At 42.1% G+C, this 19,135-nt stretch overlaps 1 protein-coding gene across 5 annotated transcripts in view; it reads right to left on the bottom strand.

Annotated features, from left to right (window-relative positions):
- LOC129814002 (zinc finger protein 521-like) overlaps positions 1–13,479 on the bottom strand; it is a 164,040-nt gene extending 150,561 nt beyond the window's left edge. For 4 of the 5 annotated variants that reach the window (XM_055866720.1, XM_055866724.1, XM_055866721.1 and 1 more), the window contains exon 1: positions 12,784–13,479. In XM_055866720.1, the coding sequence (XP_055722695.1) occupies positions 12,784–12,823 (40 nt within the window). In that variant the 5' untranslated portion in view covers positions 12,824–13,479. The remainder of the gene's footprint in view (positions 1–12,783) is intronic. The other variant, XM_055866723.1, reaches the window with a different exon arrangement.
- Positions 13,480–19,135: the final 5,656 nt, after the last annotated feature.

Raw genomic sequence — 19,135 nt, 5'->3', positions numbered from 1 at the left:
GACGCTGGGCCAATTACGTCCGGTTGTGATACAGCCTGGAATCAAACCAGGGTCTGTAGTCATACATCATACTACATCATACTGTAGGCCTACGGCTGCATTAGTGATGCATGCCATATGATAATGTGCAAAATGGATTCACATAGCTGATATACTGAGAGTGACAATCAAATAAAACAGATTGGAGAACTTACAACTAGACAAAAAGGAAATGTTCGTTTGAGAATACAAAACAGAAACACAGACACATTAGAGACAGAACCCCTCTTTATTGCAGGATTGTGATGATTAATCAACATTGACACTAGTTCATTTTGAATAATAGTTTAACAGTTAAAACACTTCAATTCAAAGAATCAACACTTCAAAATGTACAAATAAGCTAAATCGTATGTAAAGATTAGACATCTTAGTGTAAACAACAATAGATAATTTAGTAACAAGTAGGCTATTATTACTAAAGCATAATTTCAGGCAGGGGCGCAACTTTCACTGGGGACACGGGTGACAAGTCCCCCCACATTCTGAAATGGCATTCCCCCCCCCCCCCCCCCGAGTTTTACCATTGGAATGTGATACAAAATGAGGCAATGGTGTGCTTTAGGACCATGCAAACTCCTCCAAGCGTTCAGGTAGGCTGTTTGGAGTGTTTATCCAACTGGATAAAAAAATTAAATGATGTCCCCTCCACTTATAAAACCAAAGTTGTGACCCTGCACTCCCAGCAGACCTCCAGCAGGGTTTGCTGGACAGAACCCTGCACTCCCAGCAGACCTCCAGCAGGGTTTGCTGGACAGAACCCTGCACTCCCAGCAGACCTCCAGCAGGGTTTGCTGGACAGAACCCTGCACTCCCAGCCGACCTCCAGCAGGGTTTGCTGGACAGAACCCTGCACTCCCAGCCGACTTCCAGCAGGGTTTGTAATCGGTAGCGCCAATTGTAATAGGTTTATTATACATTGTGAGTGATGTTAAACTGTATTTTTGTATGCAACATTTGCTAACATAGGTAGGCCTACACATACAATCCAAGGCAATAGGATATACCCATTGTCTCTTGGGATATTCATATGGACCTCTCTCCTCATCTGCGAAAAGGCTTTCACAGATTTCCTGAGAACAGAAAACATCACAAACAAACAGGCTTCATTATCCTCAAAATAAACAGCACTGAAAATGCTGCTATTATCTCTGTCTTCAAAGTTTCCCTCTCTAGGGACTGGAACTGGAGAATATTTTCATAATGTCCTCCCACAAAAAAAGACCTGCCCTATCCAGTAGCCTACACTGTTCCTTTACTGACAGCTGAAGCTGGGACCAGAACCGAGTTTGGGAAACCCTGAGCTAGTTGATGACATTTAATTAACTTAGCTAAACAGCTAGCTAGCAGCTCCGTTGAGTTAGCATACAAAGTGACCTACAGTAGCCAGCTAGCTAACGTTAGCTGATAATACATCGTTTTTTTACATAAAAACTGTGTTACTTACTCGAATAGGTTATTCCACTGCCTCAATTTTCTGGGTCCTTACAAAAGAAAATAATGGGCAAAAATGCAGCCAGCAGCCATGTGGATGAATGGAGACGAAGAAAGAAGTACATTTGTCACTAGAGCGGTTTAGAACGTGTTGTGACATTTGACTTTACCAGCGTAACACCGAACCCAAACCGGCTGCGCGCGTGCGCTATCGTGCATAAATGTATTTAATATTCTCCCCCACACCAAACGCGATCACGACATGCAGGTTAAAATATCAAAACAAACTCTGAACCAATGACATTAATTTAGGGACAGGTCGAAAAGCATTAAACATGTATGGCAATTTAGCTAGTTAGCTTGCACTTGCTAGCTAACGTTAATTTTGCCTATTTAGCTAGCTTGCTGTTGCTAGCTAATTTGTCCTTGGATATAAACATTGAGTTGTTATTTTACCTGAACTGCACAAGGACCTCTACTCCTTTAATCCACACATAAAACGGCCAACCGAATCGTTTCTAGTCATCTCTCATGCATGTAACATGCTGACCAGACCGGACACGTCGCGTGCGCGAGCTTCGCAAAATACATTTTGTTATTCAATTATTGCAGCCACACTGCTCGCGAGCGCCAACGTTACCAAGGGCTAAAATAGAAGTCATTCCTATTTCTGACGCAGATCGCGCTCAAAGTCCTACCACTCCCATCTCCTCATTGGTTTATAGAAGCACGTGCCTTCTCCTCATTGGTTATACCCACGTGGGTGATTGAAAGACAAACTGTTTTGCCTGTAGTTGTGGTAATACTATGAAAGTTTAGATGTGATCACCATATAAATTCAACGATGAAAAAGCCTGGGAGGAGAGACGACTAGAAACTATTCGGTTGACCGTTTTATGTGTGGTTTAATTTGTCGGAGTAGAGGACCTTGTGCAGTTCAGGCAAAATAACAACTCAATGTTTATATCCCAGGACAAATTAGCTAGCAACAGCAAGCTAGCTTAAAAAGACAAATTAGCTAGGAAGTGCAAGCTAACTAGCTAAATTGCCATATATGTTTAATGCTTTTCGACCTGTCCCCAAATGAATGTCATTGGTTCAGAGTTTGTTTTGATATTTTAACCTGCGTGTCGTGATCGCGTTTGGTGTAGGGGGACAAAATACATTTATGCAGGATAGCCCACGATGGCGCACGCGCGCAGCCGGTTTGGGTTCCGTGTTACAGTTAGTCCTCTTTCAATTTCAACAAATATAAATCACAGACTGCCGGCCACACTTGACAACTTTCAAACTAGCATAGGTAACAACTACACGGAAAGAAAACAGTAACGCACATATCACGCCATCCCCACAGAAGATTAGTTAGAAAAATCTTTGGAACATTCAAACTGTTTTTGTCAATACAAAAATTCCAAGGGACAACGATATGATTTTAGTGATATGGCAACGTGAGACTACGGGGATATTAACAATTCATAGGACTATAAGATATTTATAATATTATTTATATTTCGTAGTTTTGAAAGACCGTGTTTATATGTATTCATCCAAGGCCAGTTCACAACGTGGCATATTTGTGCGATTTTGAGGTTTAATTTGACCGAGTATGACCGTGTATTCAGATCAGCCCCCAGTCAGTCAGTGATAGGTAACTGAACACTTGTCAAAGGAGTGATGGTTTGATCAGCGTTAATATTAATTCATTAGCTACACTAACTACATGGCAACCAACCCTTATTTGATACAATGTGATAATGGCCTTGACAAAAATAACTTTAGCTTGATGAGGCCTGATTTCTTCACGTGGGCACTGTTTTGAACTGGGTGACGGTGAGGGGGTAGAGAGTTCCTTGCAGCATGTCAAGTACAGGGAACTAAATGTATTTTAGCAGCGGGAAGAGAACTAAAGACTCTCCCACCTGTTCTCTGTAAAATTAGGGTCTCACCAAGGACTTCTGACGCCTCGCTGTTCCTCCCCTGCAGTTGAAATGCATTCTCCATTATGCCTTCTCCATCTAGCCTTTCATTTCCCTTCAGCAGAGAGAAAGGGGAGTCTGACAGGACCTCCCAGCAGGGGGAGAGTGGCAGTGTGACTGCCAACACCAGAAACCAGCTAGTGACACTTTTAAACAAAGGCAACAAATATCCTGTACTTTGTATAATTAAGGCAGGGATCTTATGGTGGTGAGCAACTTATTCTCAAGTGAGCTGGAGTCAATGTAGAGAGTGGTGTCAAACCTCGCTGGGGAATCAAGAGGGAAGAGTCAAACAGCTTCTTATGAAGACGGTAACGCGAGAGATAGGAGTGGCAATGTGTCCATCACTTGCCGGAACCGCAGGCCGATATTGAACAAGAGTTTCAGTAAAGGAGATCTTCTTCAAAGCTGTCTTTATGACATGCCATGTTTAGGAAATGTGTTTCATTCTACAAAAGGAAGAACAATAGGTCTGCACTCCTACCAGAGTTAATCAGACACCATTTATCCAATTTGTGAGAATACAAAAGTCCTCTGATCTCTGTTAGTTAATTTGTTAAACACATCACTAAAACGGGAGAGATGAGGAGTGGCAGATGAACGCAATGTTGAATGTGTCCCCATAGAGCACCGTAAATAGAGAACTGTGTCTCTGTATCTTTCCGTATCACCAGTGCAGAAGCCTCGCCTCGTCCTGTGGAGACATACAGGCCTTAGAGAGTGAGCCTGAGTCCCTGTGAATCTAATGAGTTTGTCCAGCTGTGTTGATCACCTTGCATCCAGGATCTTTTAAATGGACCAGGATAGAGGGGGATCCTAATAAATCGCCCATGGTTTGTACATAGATTGGTTGGGTGGAAGGATTGTGTGTGTGTGTGTGTGTGTGTGTGTGCGTGTGCGTGTGCGTGTGCGTGTGCGTGTACGTGTGCTTTTGGAGGAGAGCTGGAGTTTTTGTTTTGGTTACCGTCCCTGTTGGCGAGATAAGGGAGTTGAGGCAGAAAATTCCATTTTAGAATGCCAACAGAACTTATCCATTACAGCAGCATCAGCCATGATTTGATGATTTGTCACCACTGTGAACTTATTAAAAAATGACAAACCAAGCCATTTTTGTTCTTGATGTAAATTCCTTTTTATTTCCATCACTCTGTGGGATGTTTCAGTGGATTTGACAGGTGCTACCTAGGTGTGCTATTGGTCATCAGAGCTAACCTGTCAGACATGCAAATAATTTACCCATAGTATTTCTCCAACAATGACAACTCAGCAACAATCAAATACACATTTCATCTGCCATTGATGCCACTCAATGAGAAATTAATAATAATACCCCTGACTCATTTAATAAATATATACTACAGCTGCCTGATAACCATCTCAACAAGACTGGAATATATATATATATAGAGACACAGTTCTATATATATATATATATATATTATACGAGCAGACAAACAGAATATCACTTCAGCAGCCGACCAGCTATCAGTTAATACATTTTTGACAAGGTACATTGTAAAACTCTGCCAATGACACACTGTTTTTATTATTATGCTGCAATGTTTTGTTGATATAACATACACATGGGACCAAATCAACACTGCTCCTTTGATTTTATACATGTAACAGGAATAATGTAATCTGACTACAAGTGTTGTAGCATCGAAGGTCCGCTGATTAACATATACAATCCAATACAAAGTAATTTAGGAGAGATTGGCAATCCCCTGGCAAGAAGCAATCCTTCAACATGTAATCTACAAATGAATTACCAACCAATAAATGCAAACCCAAAGAATAAGACTCATGGCCAGATGTCCTCAATAAAAGCAATACAGTGAAATGTCTCTTAGAAGTCATGTAGAAAACACAACACAATCTAATGAAGAAGTGAACGGGCAAAACACAACACAATCTAATGAAGAAGTGAACGGGCAAAACACAACACAATCTAATGAAGAAGTGAACGGGCAAAACACAATACAATCTAATGAAGAAGTGAACGGGCAAAACACAACACAATCTAATGAAGAAGTGAACGTGCAAAACACAACACAATCTAATGAAGAAGTGAACGGGCAAAACACAACACAATCTAATGAAGAAGTGAACGGGCAAAACACAACACAATCTAATGAAGAAGTGAACAGGCAAAACACAACACAATCTAATGAAGAAGTGAACAGGCAAAACACAACACAATCTAATGAAGAAGTGAACGGGCAAAACACAACACAATCTAATGAAGAAGTGAACAGGCAAAACACAACACAATCTAATGAAGAAGTGAACGGGCAAAACACAACACAATCTAATGAAGAAGTGAACGGGCAAAACACAACACAATCTAATGAAGAAGTGAACAGGCAAAACACAACACAATCTAATGAAGAAGTGAACGGGCAAAACACAACACAATCTAATGAAGAAGTGAACGGGCAAAACACAACACAATCTAATGAAGAAGTGAACGTGCAAAACACAACACAATCTAATGAAGAAGTGAACAGGCAAAACACAACACAATCTAATGAAGAAGTGAACGTGCAAAACACAACACAATCTAATGAAGAAGTGAACAGGCAAAACACAACACAATCCAATGAAGAAGTGAACGGGCAAAACACAACACAATCTGAGTATCACTTGCTCTAATCCATCAAATTAATTCCTGTTGCGTGAAAGGCTGTAAGGCCATAAGTAAAGAGGCTGTGTGTGTGTGTGTGTGTGTGTGTGTGTGTGTGTGTGTGTGTGTGTGTGTGTGTGTGTGTGTGTGTGTGTGTGTGTGTGTGTGTGTGTGTGTGTGTGTGTGTGTGTGTGTGTGTGTGTGTGTGCATGCGTGCATGCGTGCATGCGTGCGTGTGTGTCTGAGAGAAGAAGGACTGCTAGACACACACACACACACACATACAAAGCCCTCTATTCCTGGATATGCGAGCGGTGAGCAGCAGCGTGATTCATCTGGTTGGTTACAGTGAGCTTGGACATTACAATGTGGAGCACAATGGCTGTGTAATCGGCCCTGACTGACCGGGAAGGAGACACTCGCCACAGGGACTACAACTCAATTTAGCTGGGGTCACCAGGTCAAACCTCCTCAATTAGTGCTGGGGGAGAGGGGAGAGGACACAAACTGCACATGAATAACTTTCTTAATGAGCATTATTTGAACTGGTGCTGATTAGGGTCATAAATAATTTGCAATGGAGGAGCCATGTGTTAATCATACACTGTTATGTTTGTAATCCTTCATGTATTATTATAATGTAAACATGTTCTTAATATGAATAGTAATTCTGAAGTAGTTTGAAATCGAATAATACCTTATTGAAAATAATACTATCAAAGGATAAATAATCATACTAATGTATTATTTTATATTATGATCATATTTATTAAACAAAAATAATAATACTTTATGTATTTTATTCAAACAAATTTGTCAGGAAATCAGTCATTGACAGCAGATCGGGGAGGCACAATCTCCCAGCAGACAGACAAGCCATGACAACAGGAGACACACGCCATGAAATAAGAGTAGATATCGGCCAGCTCCCGTGGCACCCAGACAGGCCCAGCACAACTCACTGAGCCCCAGCCTCCAGCACATCAAGAACACTGACAGCCATGTTAATGGGATTTCTATGGCTCCATCATCATTTCCTTAATGATAATACTAACCATATTTTTGAGTCACATTAGAAAAGTGTTAATGGGTGTTATATCACAGATCATTAATTGTAAAAATAATAAATAAAATAGAATATCGGGAGCTTATTAAAGTAGAAATGGCATTAGAGCTTGCTAGAGTTTAAAGTATAGGAAAATAAAATTGAGTGAATAGTATATCTACTCTGTCTCTGACTTTAATCATTAAAAGCAAATGAGTGCAGCTCTTATTGCATTTTTTTATAATTATGAATACATACTGAATAATTATTTTTCATTAATATTCGCAACAACAAAACTCTAAAGCTCAAGTACTGTATGGCCTAGTTGCAATCACTTGGTTTTCATTAGGTACTGTAAATTTGGTTTGCAAATCGAAAAAAGTGGCTATGGATCCACAGAGTGCAGCACATCTGCCTAGTTCCATATTGGCCAGGTTGGACATCAATAAAAACATCGATACTGGACTACAGATGGAGACATAGTTTAACTATGGTTGAACTCTCAACATTTGCACCACTTTAAATCAACCCCTCTAATATGACAACAATAAAGCCTGAACGTCAATGACCTGAAATAAAATTAAATCAAGTCATATAGACCCAATTCAAAAGACAAAATGGTGAGGAGAAAAAAAATGTGTTTATCAAGGCAAAATCTAGACTGTTAACTAAGCTAAAACGGGGTTATTTTTGATAGTCCGCCTATAGGACACAGACGATCTATGTTCGCTGTTGATTTCATAGCATTTTCTTGACTGTAATAAGCATTCATACTATTTCCATATTATGGATTCACATGAACCCATATCAAATGGCATACAGTCTTCTTCTATCCAATGCCAATTCCCAGAGTTCACTCATGTGGTGACGGAACTCATCTTGTGATAAACATCAAATATTTAAGGTGTATATGACATGACAACGATTTCATCATACTCTGCTATACATTAACTAAATTGTGCAGAAAATAAATGTATGTATGCAGACGACAGCTACCCTGGAAATATAGTTTTCAGCCAATGAAGACAGAGGACTGGGAGAGAGTGCTCTAAGAGAAAATATCAACCCAGTCTCTCTCTCGCGCTCTCTGCTCTGGAAGTCAGTGAGCAACGTGGCAGGCAGTCATATGTTCTGTATGTGCAGAATCTGGACTAATCTGACTGAGGGATCGTCCTTCTATTCCTCTATCACTGCAGATCACTGTGACTGAACAAGCTTCTGACCCAACACTTCAGCATTCACATCAAAACAAAATCACGATGCACCCGCCAGTTTAGAAATGCAGATGGAACAGGATTGAGTAAATGTCAGTGGCGAGGGTGAAGTGTTTGCATATAAGTGAATTATGTACGGTCTTGTCCTGTGCCATCTATTCCCCTGAGCATTAACGTCGCCGGCTACTTCTCTCAGACTTAATTGAAACGGGACTTGTAACGTTGCCCTTTTCCTCAACGGGACCAAAACATAACCTCTGACTCCCTCTAGCATCCAATTGACAGAGAAGTTAAAGGGGGACAGATTCCACAGAGAAAAGAAAAGGGGAAAGATTCCATAGACAGAATAAGAAGAAAAAGAGAGGCGACCATCAAGGCTTTATTTTGTCCTCTTTCTTGTAAGCATTTCACTGTAAGGCCTACTGCACCTGTTGTATTCAGCATTTCACTGTAAGGCCTACTGCACCTGTTGTATTCAGCATTTCACTGTAAGGCCTACTGCACCTGTTGTATTCAGCATTTCACTGTAAGGCCTACTACACCTGTTGTATTCAGCATTTCACTGTAAGGCCTACTACACCTGTTGTATTCAGCATTTCACTGTAAGGCCTACTACACCTGTTGTATTCAGCATTTCACTGTAAGGCCTACTACACCTGTTGTATTCAGCATTTCACTGTAAGGCCTACTACACCTGTTGTATTCAGCATTTCACTGTAAGGCCTACTACACCTGTTGTATTCAGCATTTCACTGTAAGGCCTACTGCACCTGTTGTATTCAGCATTTCACTGTAAGGCCTACTGCACCTGTTGTATTCAGCATTTCACTGTAAGGCCTACTACACCTGTTGTATTCAGCATTTCACTGTAAGGTCTACTACACCTGTTGTATTCAGCATTTCACTGTAAGGCCTACTACACCTGTTGTATTCAGCATTTCACTGTAAGGTCTACTACACCTGTTGTATTCAGCATTTCACTGTAAGGTCTACTACACCTGTTGTATTCAGCATTTCACTGTAAGGCCTACTACACCTGTTGTATTCAGCATTTCACTGTAAGGTCTACTACACCTGTTGTATTCAGCATTTCACTGTAAGGCCTACTACACCTGTTGTATTCAGCATTTCACTGTAAGGCCTACTACACCTGTTGTATTCGGCACATGTGACAAATACAATTTGATTTGATTTCTCTCTCTGTACATGCTGTCTCTCAACCTAAGTCAACCGATAGCCTACCGTACGCCCCCGTCTCCGGACATGATTGGTATTGACTGTCCCTACATGTGCCATCAGCGTCTGACCTTACTTTATCAGTCACAGAACAAAGTGTTCTTTTACTGTCAGGGTGAGACATGGACACTGACCATGTCTCTAACCCACACAACACAATCAATGACACTGTGATCGGAAACTCTGCAATTACAGTCTGAAAGGTAAACTACCTACAGTAACAGCTACCATTACATTCAAACACTGACCACTGTCTCTAACCCACACAACACAATCGATTACACTGTGATCTGAAACTCTGCAATTACAGTCTGAAAGGTAAACTACCTACAGTAACAGCTACCATTACATTCAAACACTGACCACTGTCTCTAACCCACACAAGACAACCAATTAATAATACTCTGCTACTACATTATGAGGGGAAATATAATCTGACAGACACCACCTAATGCAAACACTGAAACTATGCAAAATCCCCAAAACAGATGAAAAGGAAGGCTGTCTTGTGAACATCAGTATAAGTGTGACTGCCTCCCTACGGATAGAGGTGGACAAAGAACAATAAACAACATCTGCCTGCTCTCTTCTGAAAAATCTAGGACGGGTCCACATTTCATTACAACTTTACTTAAAGACAAGACAGTTGTGGAGAACATGTGGGAGTAGAAACCGTTTCTGCAACTAAGCTGTTGCATTTGGATTTCAATAGCAATGCAAAAACAAACACTAAATGTCATCACTCAGACAATATTTAAAATATTGCATGCAGTCTCTCTCTGACACATACTGTTTACTCACACACGTACACACACACACACAGAAGAAATGTGCCTACACACTAAAGAAATGCACACACACACACACACACACACACACACACACACGTACACACGTACACACACACACACAGAAGAAATGTGCCTACACACTAAAGAAATGCACACACACACACACACACACACACACACACACACACACACACGCGCGCGCACACACACGTACACACACAGAGAAGAAATGTACCTATACACTAAAGAAATGTGCACGCACACACACTTGTAGCACATCTGCTGGTTCAAACAGATAATGTCTAAGTGATTTATCTTTGGAGAATAGAGAATGTCATTTCACCTACAGCATCAAAACCAGTCAATGCCACCAAAGTGTGAGCTGCTGACAAAAACAGAAATCTATCTATAGAGGCGTTGTTTACTGTGAATATAACCAGCAGACACAGACACACTTGAAACAGTCTATGACAAGAACAGTGAGATGTGCATGATACACTCACACTCACATTCCCCTCTCTCCTGGGTATTGATTTAAAATGGTCGCTGTAGGAATTTTACCATAGACCATGTAACTATCCTTGGAGATGAAGACTTCCGAGAATGAAAGGGGAGAAAGAAAGAGTCAACAGACCACAAGCTGAGACAGTGAAATTGTGGACAATTATTTGCTGAGCAAAATACAATGCCTGTCAGATGAACTGCAGCTCAACCTCGAACCCCAGCAGCTACCATACCACAAATACTAGAGAAATACTGTGTGTGTAAAGCTGGCTACCGTAAAACCGTGTAACTTACGGTTATGGATGAAGAAATCATTCAAATAAAATAACCGTCATAACTGTTTTGGGGGAGGGAACATGGACTCTTCACAACGTGATGAAACTTTGTTACTCCTTGCTGAAACAAAAGGTGTTGTTGTAGCAAACAAGTCTCCCAAACGAGTCGCCCCCCTTCCCCACACAATGCAGCAGCAGCGCACATAGAAATAGAACAAATAGAACAGGCTTGGAACCTCTAACCCTGGAAATTTGACTGTAAACTCATGGGTACACTACACTCGCAATGGCTTCCTAGTATTGTGATGCAATCATTTCCATGGTAATGTAGAATGTTCATTCAAATGATGTTATTTGACGTGGCTCATGCAATGGAAAATATTTTTGGTTTTGTCAGTTAAGCTGAATCAGCAAATCCCAGCACATATTGAGGGGTGCACTTCCTGCTTTTAGTTCTTGCTTTTACTTCCTGCTTTGCTCCTATGGGCACATTCACAATGGCCGCCTATATGCCATCACTGGCTTGAATGGGGACAGGTGTTCTATTCATTATTTTTCTATGGCAGCTCATGCAGTAAGGAGCAGAGGAGAAATGTGCTTAAATGTTTTTTTTAAATAATAATGCATACATTTTTTTGCTATTCGAACAGTGACCCTGGTCATTTGGCTGGCCAATTACGTCATCCAATATTCCATGACCGTCACAGCCCTATGTGTGTGTGTGCGTGTGCGTGTACGTATCTAAGACGGTGAAGTTAGTGTACTTCTCAGAGTATTAGGATATATACCTTTGGTACATATCATAATGTGACCAATTAAGAATAAATTAAGACAAAGTCCATCTCAAATGAATGTGTACAAAAATAATGTATCACTTTGGAAACTGAGAGTCTATCAAATAAATACACATCACATGTGGATGTAGTTCTGCTTTATGCTTATAATCATGTAATAGCATTCGTTATAATATAGGCCTAATGTGGAATAGATTAAATGGTTGGTGAAATGAAAAAATCCCCACTATTGACCAGTAATGATAAAGTTATTAGGTAATCTGACAGTTCGTGAAATCTAATTATCAAGGCTCTCAAGGAACAGGTCAAACGCAAAGTAGTACCTTCTAGCTATCAATTTAATCTACTCATCTCCTCCTCCACAAACACACACTTTATTAAAAATGATTCCTCCCATTTAATATCAGACTCGCGTCACGTGACACTACAAATCAACCATTCCAGCAGACAGACAGCTCAAGCTCCGAACTTCAGCGTCATTAACAGATCCAGATGGTCCTCAAACTCGCCGCGTTCCATCACATCGCTCGGGGTAGCCTATTCCGTATATAGCTGTCTCATTTCTCCCCTCTCTAGCTTCCTAAATGTACACAAATTAAAATGTTACTATACCATGAGGGTTTTTTCCTACAAGAAAAATGCATGCGCCAGGCGTTTCCAAATGAGTATGTAAAAAAGGGGGAAACACTTTTAAACGAGAGGAAAATAGTATCTAATCACTGTAAAAACATGGATTCACACTACCGTATACAAGTTGATTTAATCTAAAACGTTAGTTGGTGAATTTGGTTGGTTTCCACACCAACATAGTTTACGATCTTTTTCAGAGGCATCCAACATATCACTTACCTTTCAATGATCTTGGTTTAGCTTGCTTGCGGCGCGACATCCTACAGAAAACGCTGAAGTTGCTCAGTTTCAGACAGATAAATTGGATTCACTAAGGATATCCTTTTTAAATTTCACTGACAATAGCAGCGAGTGTTATTTTACCATTACAAAAAAATGTATATGGTCTGAATATCAGTTGCGATTATTTTGTGATGAGTAGGTGGATGTAACCTAATGTTAAAATCCAATGAATCGGTAGGCAACTCTATTTAGTTCAACTGCGTATCGGGAAAAGTGTCAGAATATAGTGGTACCGTCATGCGCTTCCATTCTCCAGCAATACACATTCGCGTGTACTGTAGGTATAGGCTAATGGTCGTTTAGAAATAAAAGCTGAACTGTTGCTTTTAGCTTCAGATCTCAAATGCAGTCGCGTGAGAAAGACATAAGCAAAACGCCTGCTGTGAGAGAGCAAAAATGAAACAAAAGAAAAAAAGAATAACAATTTTCCCTGCATATCCAACTAGAAGCATCAAAACTCTTATAGAGTCTTCCTTTTCCCACTCCAGTTAGCTAATCATGGATTAGGTTCGGAATCTGATCTAAATCTAAGTCTAAATTGGTTTAAAAGGAGGATGAAGAAGCAGAGAGAAGATGGAAGCTCCCTCCTCATCACAAACCTGCAAGGTCTTGGACTGCGCTGTCGCTCCGGTAGTCCACATAATAATGGAAAATGGAAGCAAGGCCCCCAAAGCCATCAGGATGGCTCCAGAGGGGGCCCCTACCCCGCAGGGACTCGCTCTGTACGTAATCACTGAGGAAATCATTGTCAGCCTGCCTGCACTCACACACAGACAGAGAGGCATGATTAAAATCCTCGGGATCATGGCAAGATGCGGATTGCTGGATCTGCTAGTCCCCGGATCCGGAGTCGAACTCACAACCCAAAATCTGCTTGGTCGCCCTCACTGTCTCGTCTGTCTCGGCTCGCGGTCGACCACTCTCCGTCTTCGGCAGACGGACTGGTCCCCCTTCTGGTAGAAACGGTTAAGCAGGGAAGGAGTTTTTTGTTGTGGCTGTTGACATCCCTCATGTGAGTGGTAGGCAACCATGCCATTTGGTGTTTGGGAAGAACAATTGAACATGCTTGTTTGAAATATTCACCTATTGCAGATTAAAAGAAATTGCTATATTAATTATAGATATTATATTATTCATTTCTGTAATATACATGCGTTATTACTATCTAGCCGATTCCTGTTTATTGTAATACAATTCACCCTCCGAAGTCAACAATTTATTTCATTATTTGTGTATAAATAACAACAACAAAAAAAATCAAGAGTAGGCCTAATATAAATATCCTTGTTTCAAGCCAGTTATAATATACAGTAGTATAATTTAATGATTTATACATATCCTTTTTAACTTTAGGCTGACAAATCAAACATCAGTAATGATACAGGTCATTGGATGACATCTCTCTCTCTCTCTCTCTCTCTCGCTCTCTCTCACACACACACACACACACACACACAGACTCTTTCTGTCTCTCTCTCACACACACAAACACACACACACACACACAGACTCTTTCTGTCTGTCTCTTTCTCTCTCTCTCTCTCTCTCTCTCGGCCGTGTCTTGTTATAGAGGTGCTGGCTACTGGTTTAACTCCCCACGAATGTCCAGGTCCATACCCCTGCTATGTGAAAATTAGATCCAGAGAAGGAGTCCTGTGGTGGGCTTCTCACTCTGGCCTCTTCCCCCCACATCCTGGTAGAGCGACGCCACTGTCAGGGGCCTCATAAAAAAAAATCACACAAACACAAGGACATCTCTCCTCTCAATGCATTTTTATTCTGTTGAATTCATACAGAATGGAGGCTGAGAGGGAGAGAAGAGTGTTGCTCGACACCTCATATAGACATGTAGAACAGTAGAACAGTAGCACAATGGAGTCTAAATACTTACGAAATATCACATGCACCTCCAAGTACATCTTGGTACCTGTATTACAGTGTAAATTAAGAGTTAATTTCCAAATCTCTATATCCATCAGTTTTTCACATTTGTGTTTTCACCAGAAATGATTGCTTATGGGTACCTTAACGTGTGTGTCAAATATTACTGTTCTCAGATTTTTTTTTAATGTTTTTTTTTTCTCAAAATGCTATATATCTATTGCTTAGCTGTCACGCCCTGACCATAGAGAGCTTTTATTCTCTATGTTGGTTAGGTCGGGTGTCACCTTCTGACCTTAGTTACTTTTTTATGTCCTTATTTTAGTTTGGTCAGGGCGTGAGTTGCGGTGGGCATTCTATGTTTTGTAGTCTAGGTTTTGTATGTCTGTGTTTGACCTGGTATGGTTCTCAATCAAAGGCAGCTGTCGATCGTTGTCTCTGATTGAGAATCATACTTAGGTAGCCTGTTTTCCCACTAGGGGTTGTGGGTAGTTGTTTTCTGTTTTTTGCTTATTCCTTACAGAACTGTTTAGTTTTCGTTCTCGCTCTTTATTATTTTTGTCATTTCAGTGTTCAGTTTATTTTGTTTATTAAAATGAACACTTACCACGCTGCACCTTGGTCCTCTTCTCCTTCACCAGATGAAAGCCGTTACATCGGGGTGTGATTTAATGGTGGGTTATCTAGGTGAATTATATTTCTATGTTGGCCTAGTATGTTACCCAATCAGAGGCAGCTGTTTATCGTTGTCTCTGATTGGGGATCATATTTAGGTAGCATTTTTCCCATTGTGCTTTGTGGGATCTTGTCTATGTATAGTTGCCTGTGAGCATTATATTAGCTTCACGTTTCGTTTGTTCGTTTTGTTCTTTAAAGTTTTCTATTCCAAAATAAAGGATGGAAACATACCACGCTGCATCTTGGTCCACTCCTTATGACGATCGTGACAGAAGATCCCACCACAAATGGACCAAGCAGCGTGGCCAGGAGGTAAAGACATCCTGTACTTGGGAGGAGATAATGGCAGGAGACGAAAGCCTTCCATGGAAGCAGACGCAGGAGGATCAACGGCGACTCCGAAGTTCACGACCACGACATAAGCCCGAGAGGCAGACCCCAATTTTTTTTTTGGGGGGGGGGGGCACACGGGTAGGTCGGCGAAGCCGATGGGCGAGTCTGAGAGTGAAGAGGAATATTGGGATAGACTGAGCGAGGAGTATTGTGAGATAGTTGAGGGGAGTGATGAGGTAGAGTGGATGTTTTGGTGTCTGGAGCAAGACAGTTGCCGCGAGGAGCGTGGGACCAGGCAGGCACCATGTTTTGTGGAGATACGCAATGTGTCTCCAGTGCGCTTCCACATCCCGGTTTCTGTGCCAGCTTCTCGCACTTGCCGTGCGAAAGTGAGCATCCAGCCAGGATGGGTTGTGCCTGCTCAGCGCTCCTGGTCTCCAGTACGTCTCCTCGGTCCAGGATATCCTGTGCCGGCTCTACGCACTGTGTCGCCAGTGCGCCTTCACAGCCCAGTGCGTCCTGTGCCAGTGCCCCGCACTTGCCGGTCTAAAGTGAGCATCCAGCCAGGAAGCGTTGTACCGGTCCCACGCATCAGGCCTCCAGTGCGCCTCCACAGTCCAGTACGTCCTGTGCCTCCTCCCCGCACTCACCCTGAGGTGCGTGTCATCAGCCCGGTGCCACCTGTACCAGTCCCACGCATCAGGCCTCCAGTGTGTCTCCACAGTCCAGTACGTCCTGTGCCTCCTCCCCGCACTCGCCCTGAGGTGCGTGTCATCAGCCCGGTGCCAACTGTACCGGTCCCACGCATCAGGCTTCCAGGCGCCCCACAGTCCAGAGCTTCCGGCGAGAGTTTCCAGTCCAGAGCTTCCGGCGAGAGTTCCCAGTCCAGAGCTTCCGGCGACAGTTCCCAGTCCAGAGCTTCCGGCAACAGTTCCCAGTCCAGAGCTTCCGGCGACAGTTCCCAGTCCAGAGCTTCCGGCGACGTTTCACAGTCCGGAACTTCCAACGACATTTCACAGTCCGGAACCTCCAACGACGGTCCACAGTCCGGAACCTCCTGAGATGGTCCACAGTCCGGAACCTCCTACGACAGTCCACAGTCCCCGGCGACGATATACGATCCGGAGTCCCCGGCGACGATCTACGTTCCGGTTCCTCTGGCGACGATCCACGGTCCGGTTCTTCCGACAACGAGCCACGGTCCGGTTCCTCCGGGGACAATCCACGGTCCGGAGCATCCGGCGATGATTCACGGTCCGGTTCCTCTGGCGACGACCATCGGTCCGGTTCTTCCGGCAATGAGCCACGGTCCAGTTCCTCCGATGACGTGTCCACGAGCGGAGTGGGTACTTCGCCCCGCACCGGAGCCGCCCCCGACGGTAGATGCCCACCCGGACCCTCCCCTATTGAGTCAGGTTTTGCGGCCGGAGTCCGCACCTTTGAGAGGGGGTACTGTCACGCCCTGACCATAGAGAGCTTTTATTCTCTATGTTGGTTAGGTCGGGGTGTGATTTAAGGGTGGGTTATCTAGGTGAATTATATTGGGGATAATATTTAGGTAGCCATTTTCCCATTGAACTTTGTGGGATCTTGTCTATGTATAGTTGCCTGTGAGCATTATATTAGCTTCACGGTTCGTTTTGTTGTTTTGTTCTTTAAAGTTTTCTTTTCCAAAATAAAGGATGGAAACATACCACGCTGCATCTTGGTCCACTCCTTATAACGATCGTGACATTAGCTGGAATGGAATGTTTGTATATTTAATGTGACTGTGATATGTGGTTGTCTCACCTTGCTAGTTTAAGATTAATGTACTAACTGTAAGTCAATCTGAATAAGAGCATCTGCTAAATGACTAAAATATCAAATGAAAATGTTTTATATACAGATTTCATATTACTGTATTGATTCATAATTTTGATGTCACAAATGTATAATTTGTACTGTTCTTTATAAAAAATGTAGTTTGACACATTTGACACTGTGAAACCTCAAAGTACAACTTATTTATCTGAGCGTGAGGGGGATATACAGCATAGTGTTTAGCAAAAAAAAACATGATTACTTGTCTCTCTGAAATTAACATCAAGTGCTAGATTTCAAACAAATACATCTCTGTCATTTAACAACCCCATGTCGTGATTAAATAGTGAGAAAACCCCCCACCAAACTCTTTAATAAGTTCTTTAATTAAACAATAAAAGCTAATCTACCAACATTTCTGAAAATGGCTATATAGCGTTATGGATAGAAACTCTTCAAATAGACTTCTACAATGATGTGCTAAAGTCCAAGCTCTCATTGTGATAATTAAAATGTATGTATGTAACAAATATAAATATTTTATATCTCAAGCAAATTTTCATGACCTTTCCTGTTGTATATTATGTTCCATATGTTCCATTTAGCATAAACACATTTACATTTTTCCTCTATTCAGATTGCACACCTACATTTTCAGTATTTTACAGAGTTTCATATTGTTGATATCTTATTATATTATAATATTGATATTTTATTCTCTGAGCAAGGCCTCATAGAGGTTTAACAGAGTGGCTCTCAAGCAGACATCAGAAGGTGGGAGTGTGGAGGAGGGTTGAAAGGGAAAGGCTATCCAAGGTCATGAGTAGACCTAGAGACCTTTGCTGGCTAGTTGTAGCGCACCACAAGTGGTAAATCCCTACAAGACATAAACTCAGCAAAAAAATAAACGTCCTCTCACTGTCAACTGCGTTTATTTTCAGCAAACTTAACATGTGTAAATATTTGTGTGACCATAACAAGATTCAACAACTGAGATATAAACTGAACAAGTTCCACAGACATGTAACTAACAGAAATGGAATAATGTGTCCCAGAATAAAGAGGGGGTCAAAATCAAAAGTAACAGTCAGTATCTGGTGTGGCCACCAGCTGCATTAAGTACTGCAGTGTATCTCCTCCTCATGGACTGCACCAGATTTGCCAGTTCTTGCTGTGAGATGTTACCCCACTCTTCTACCAAGGCAACTGCAAGTTCCCAGACATATCTGGGGGCAATGGCCCGGGCCCTCAACCCTCCGATCCAACAGGTCCCAGACGTGCTCAATGGGATTGAGATCCGGGCTCTTCACTGGCCATAGCAGAACACTGACATTCCTGACTTGCAGGAAATCACTCACAGAATGAGCAGTATGGCTGGTGGCATTGTCATGCTGGAGGGTCATGTCAGGATGAGACTGCAGGAAGGGTACCACATGAGGGAAGATGATGTCTTCCCTGTAATGCACAGCGTTGAGATTGCCTGCAATGACAACAAGCTCAGTCCGATGATGCTGTGACACACCGCCTCAGACCATGACGCACCCTCCACCTCCAAATCGATCCCGCTCCGGAGTACAGGCTTCGGTGTAACGCT

This window comes from Salvelinus fontinalis, chromosome 17 (genome assembly GCF_029448725.1).
Source record: "Salvelinus fontinalis isolate EN_2023a chromosome 17, ASM2944872v1, whole genome shotgun sequence".
NCBI lineage: Eukaryota > Metazoa > Chordata > Actinopteri > Salmoniformes > Salmonidae > Salvelinus > Salvelinus fontinalis.
The sequence above is the reverse complement of the archived record's forward strand: the minus strand, read 5'-3'. Positions and strand labels throughout refer to the sequence as shown.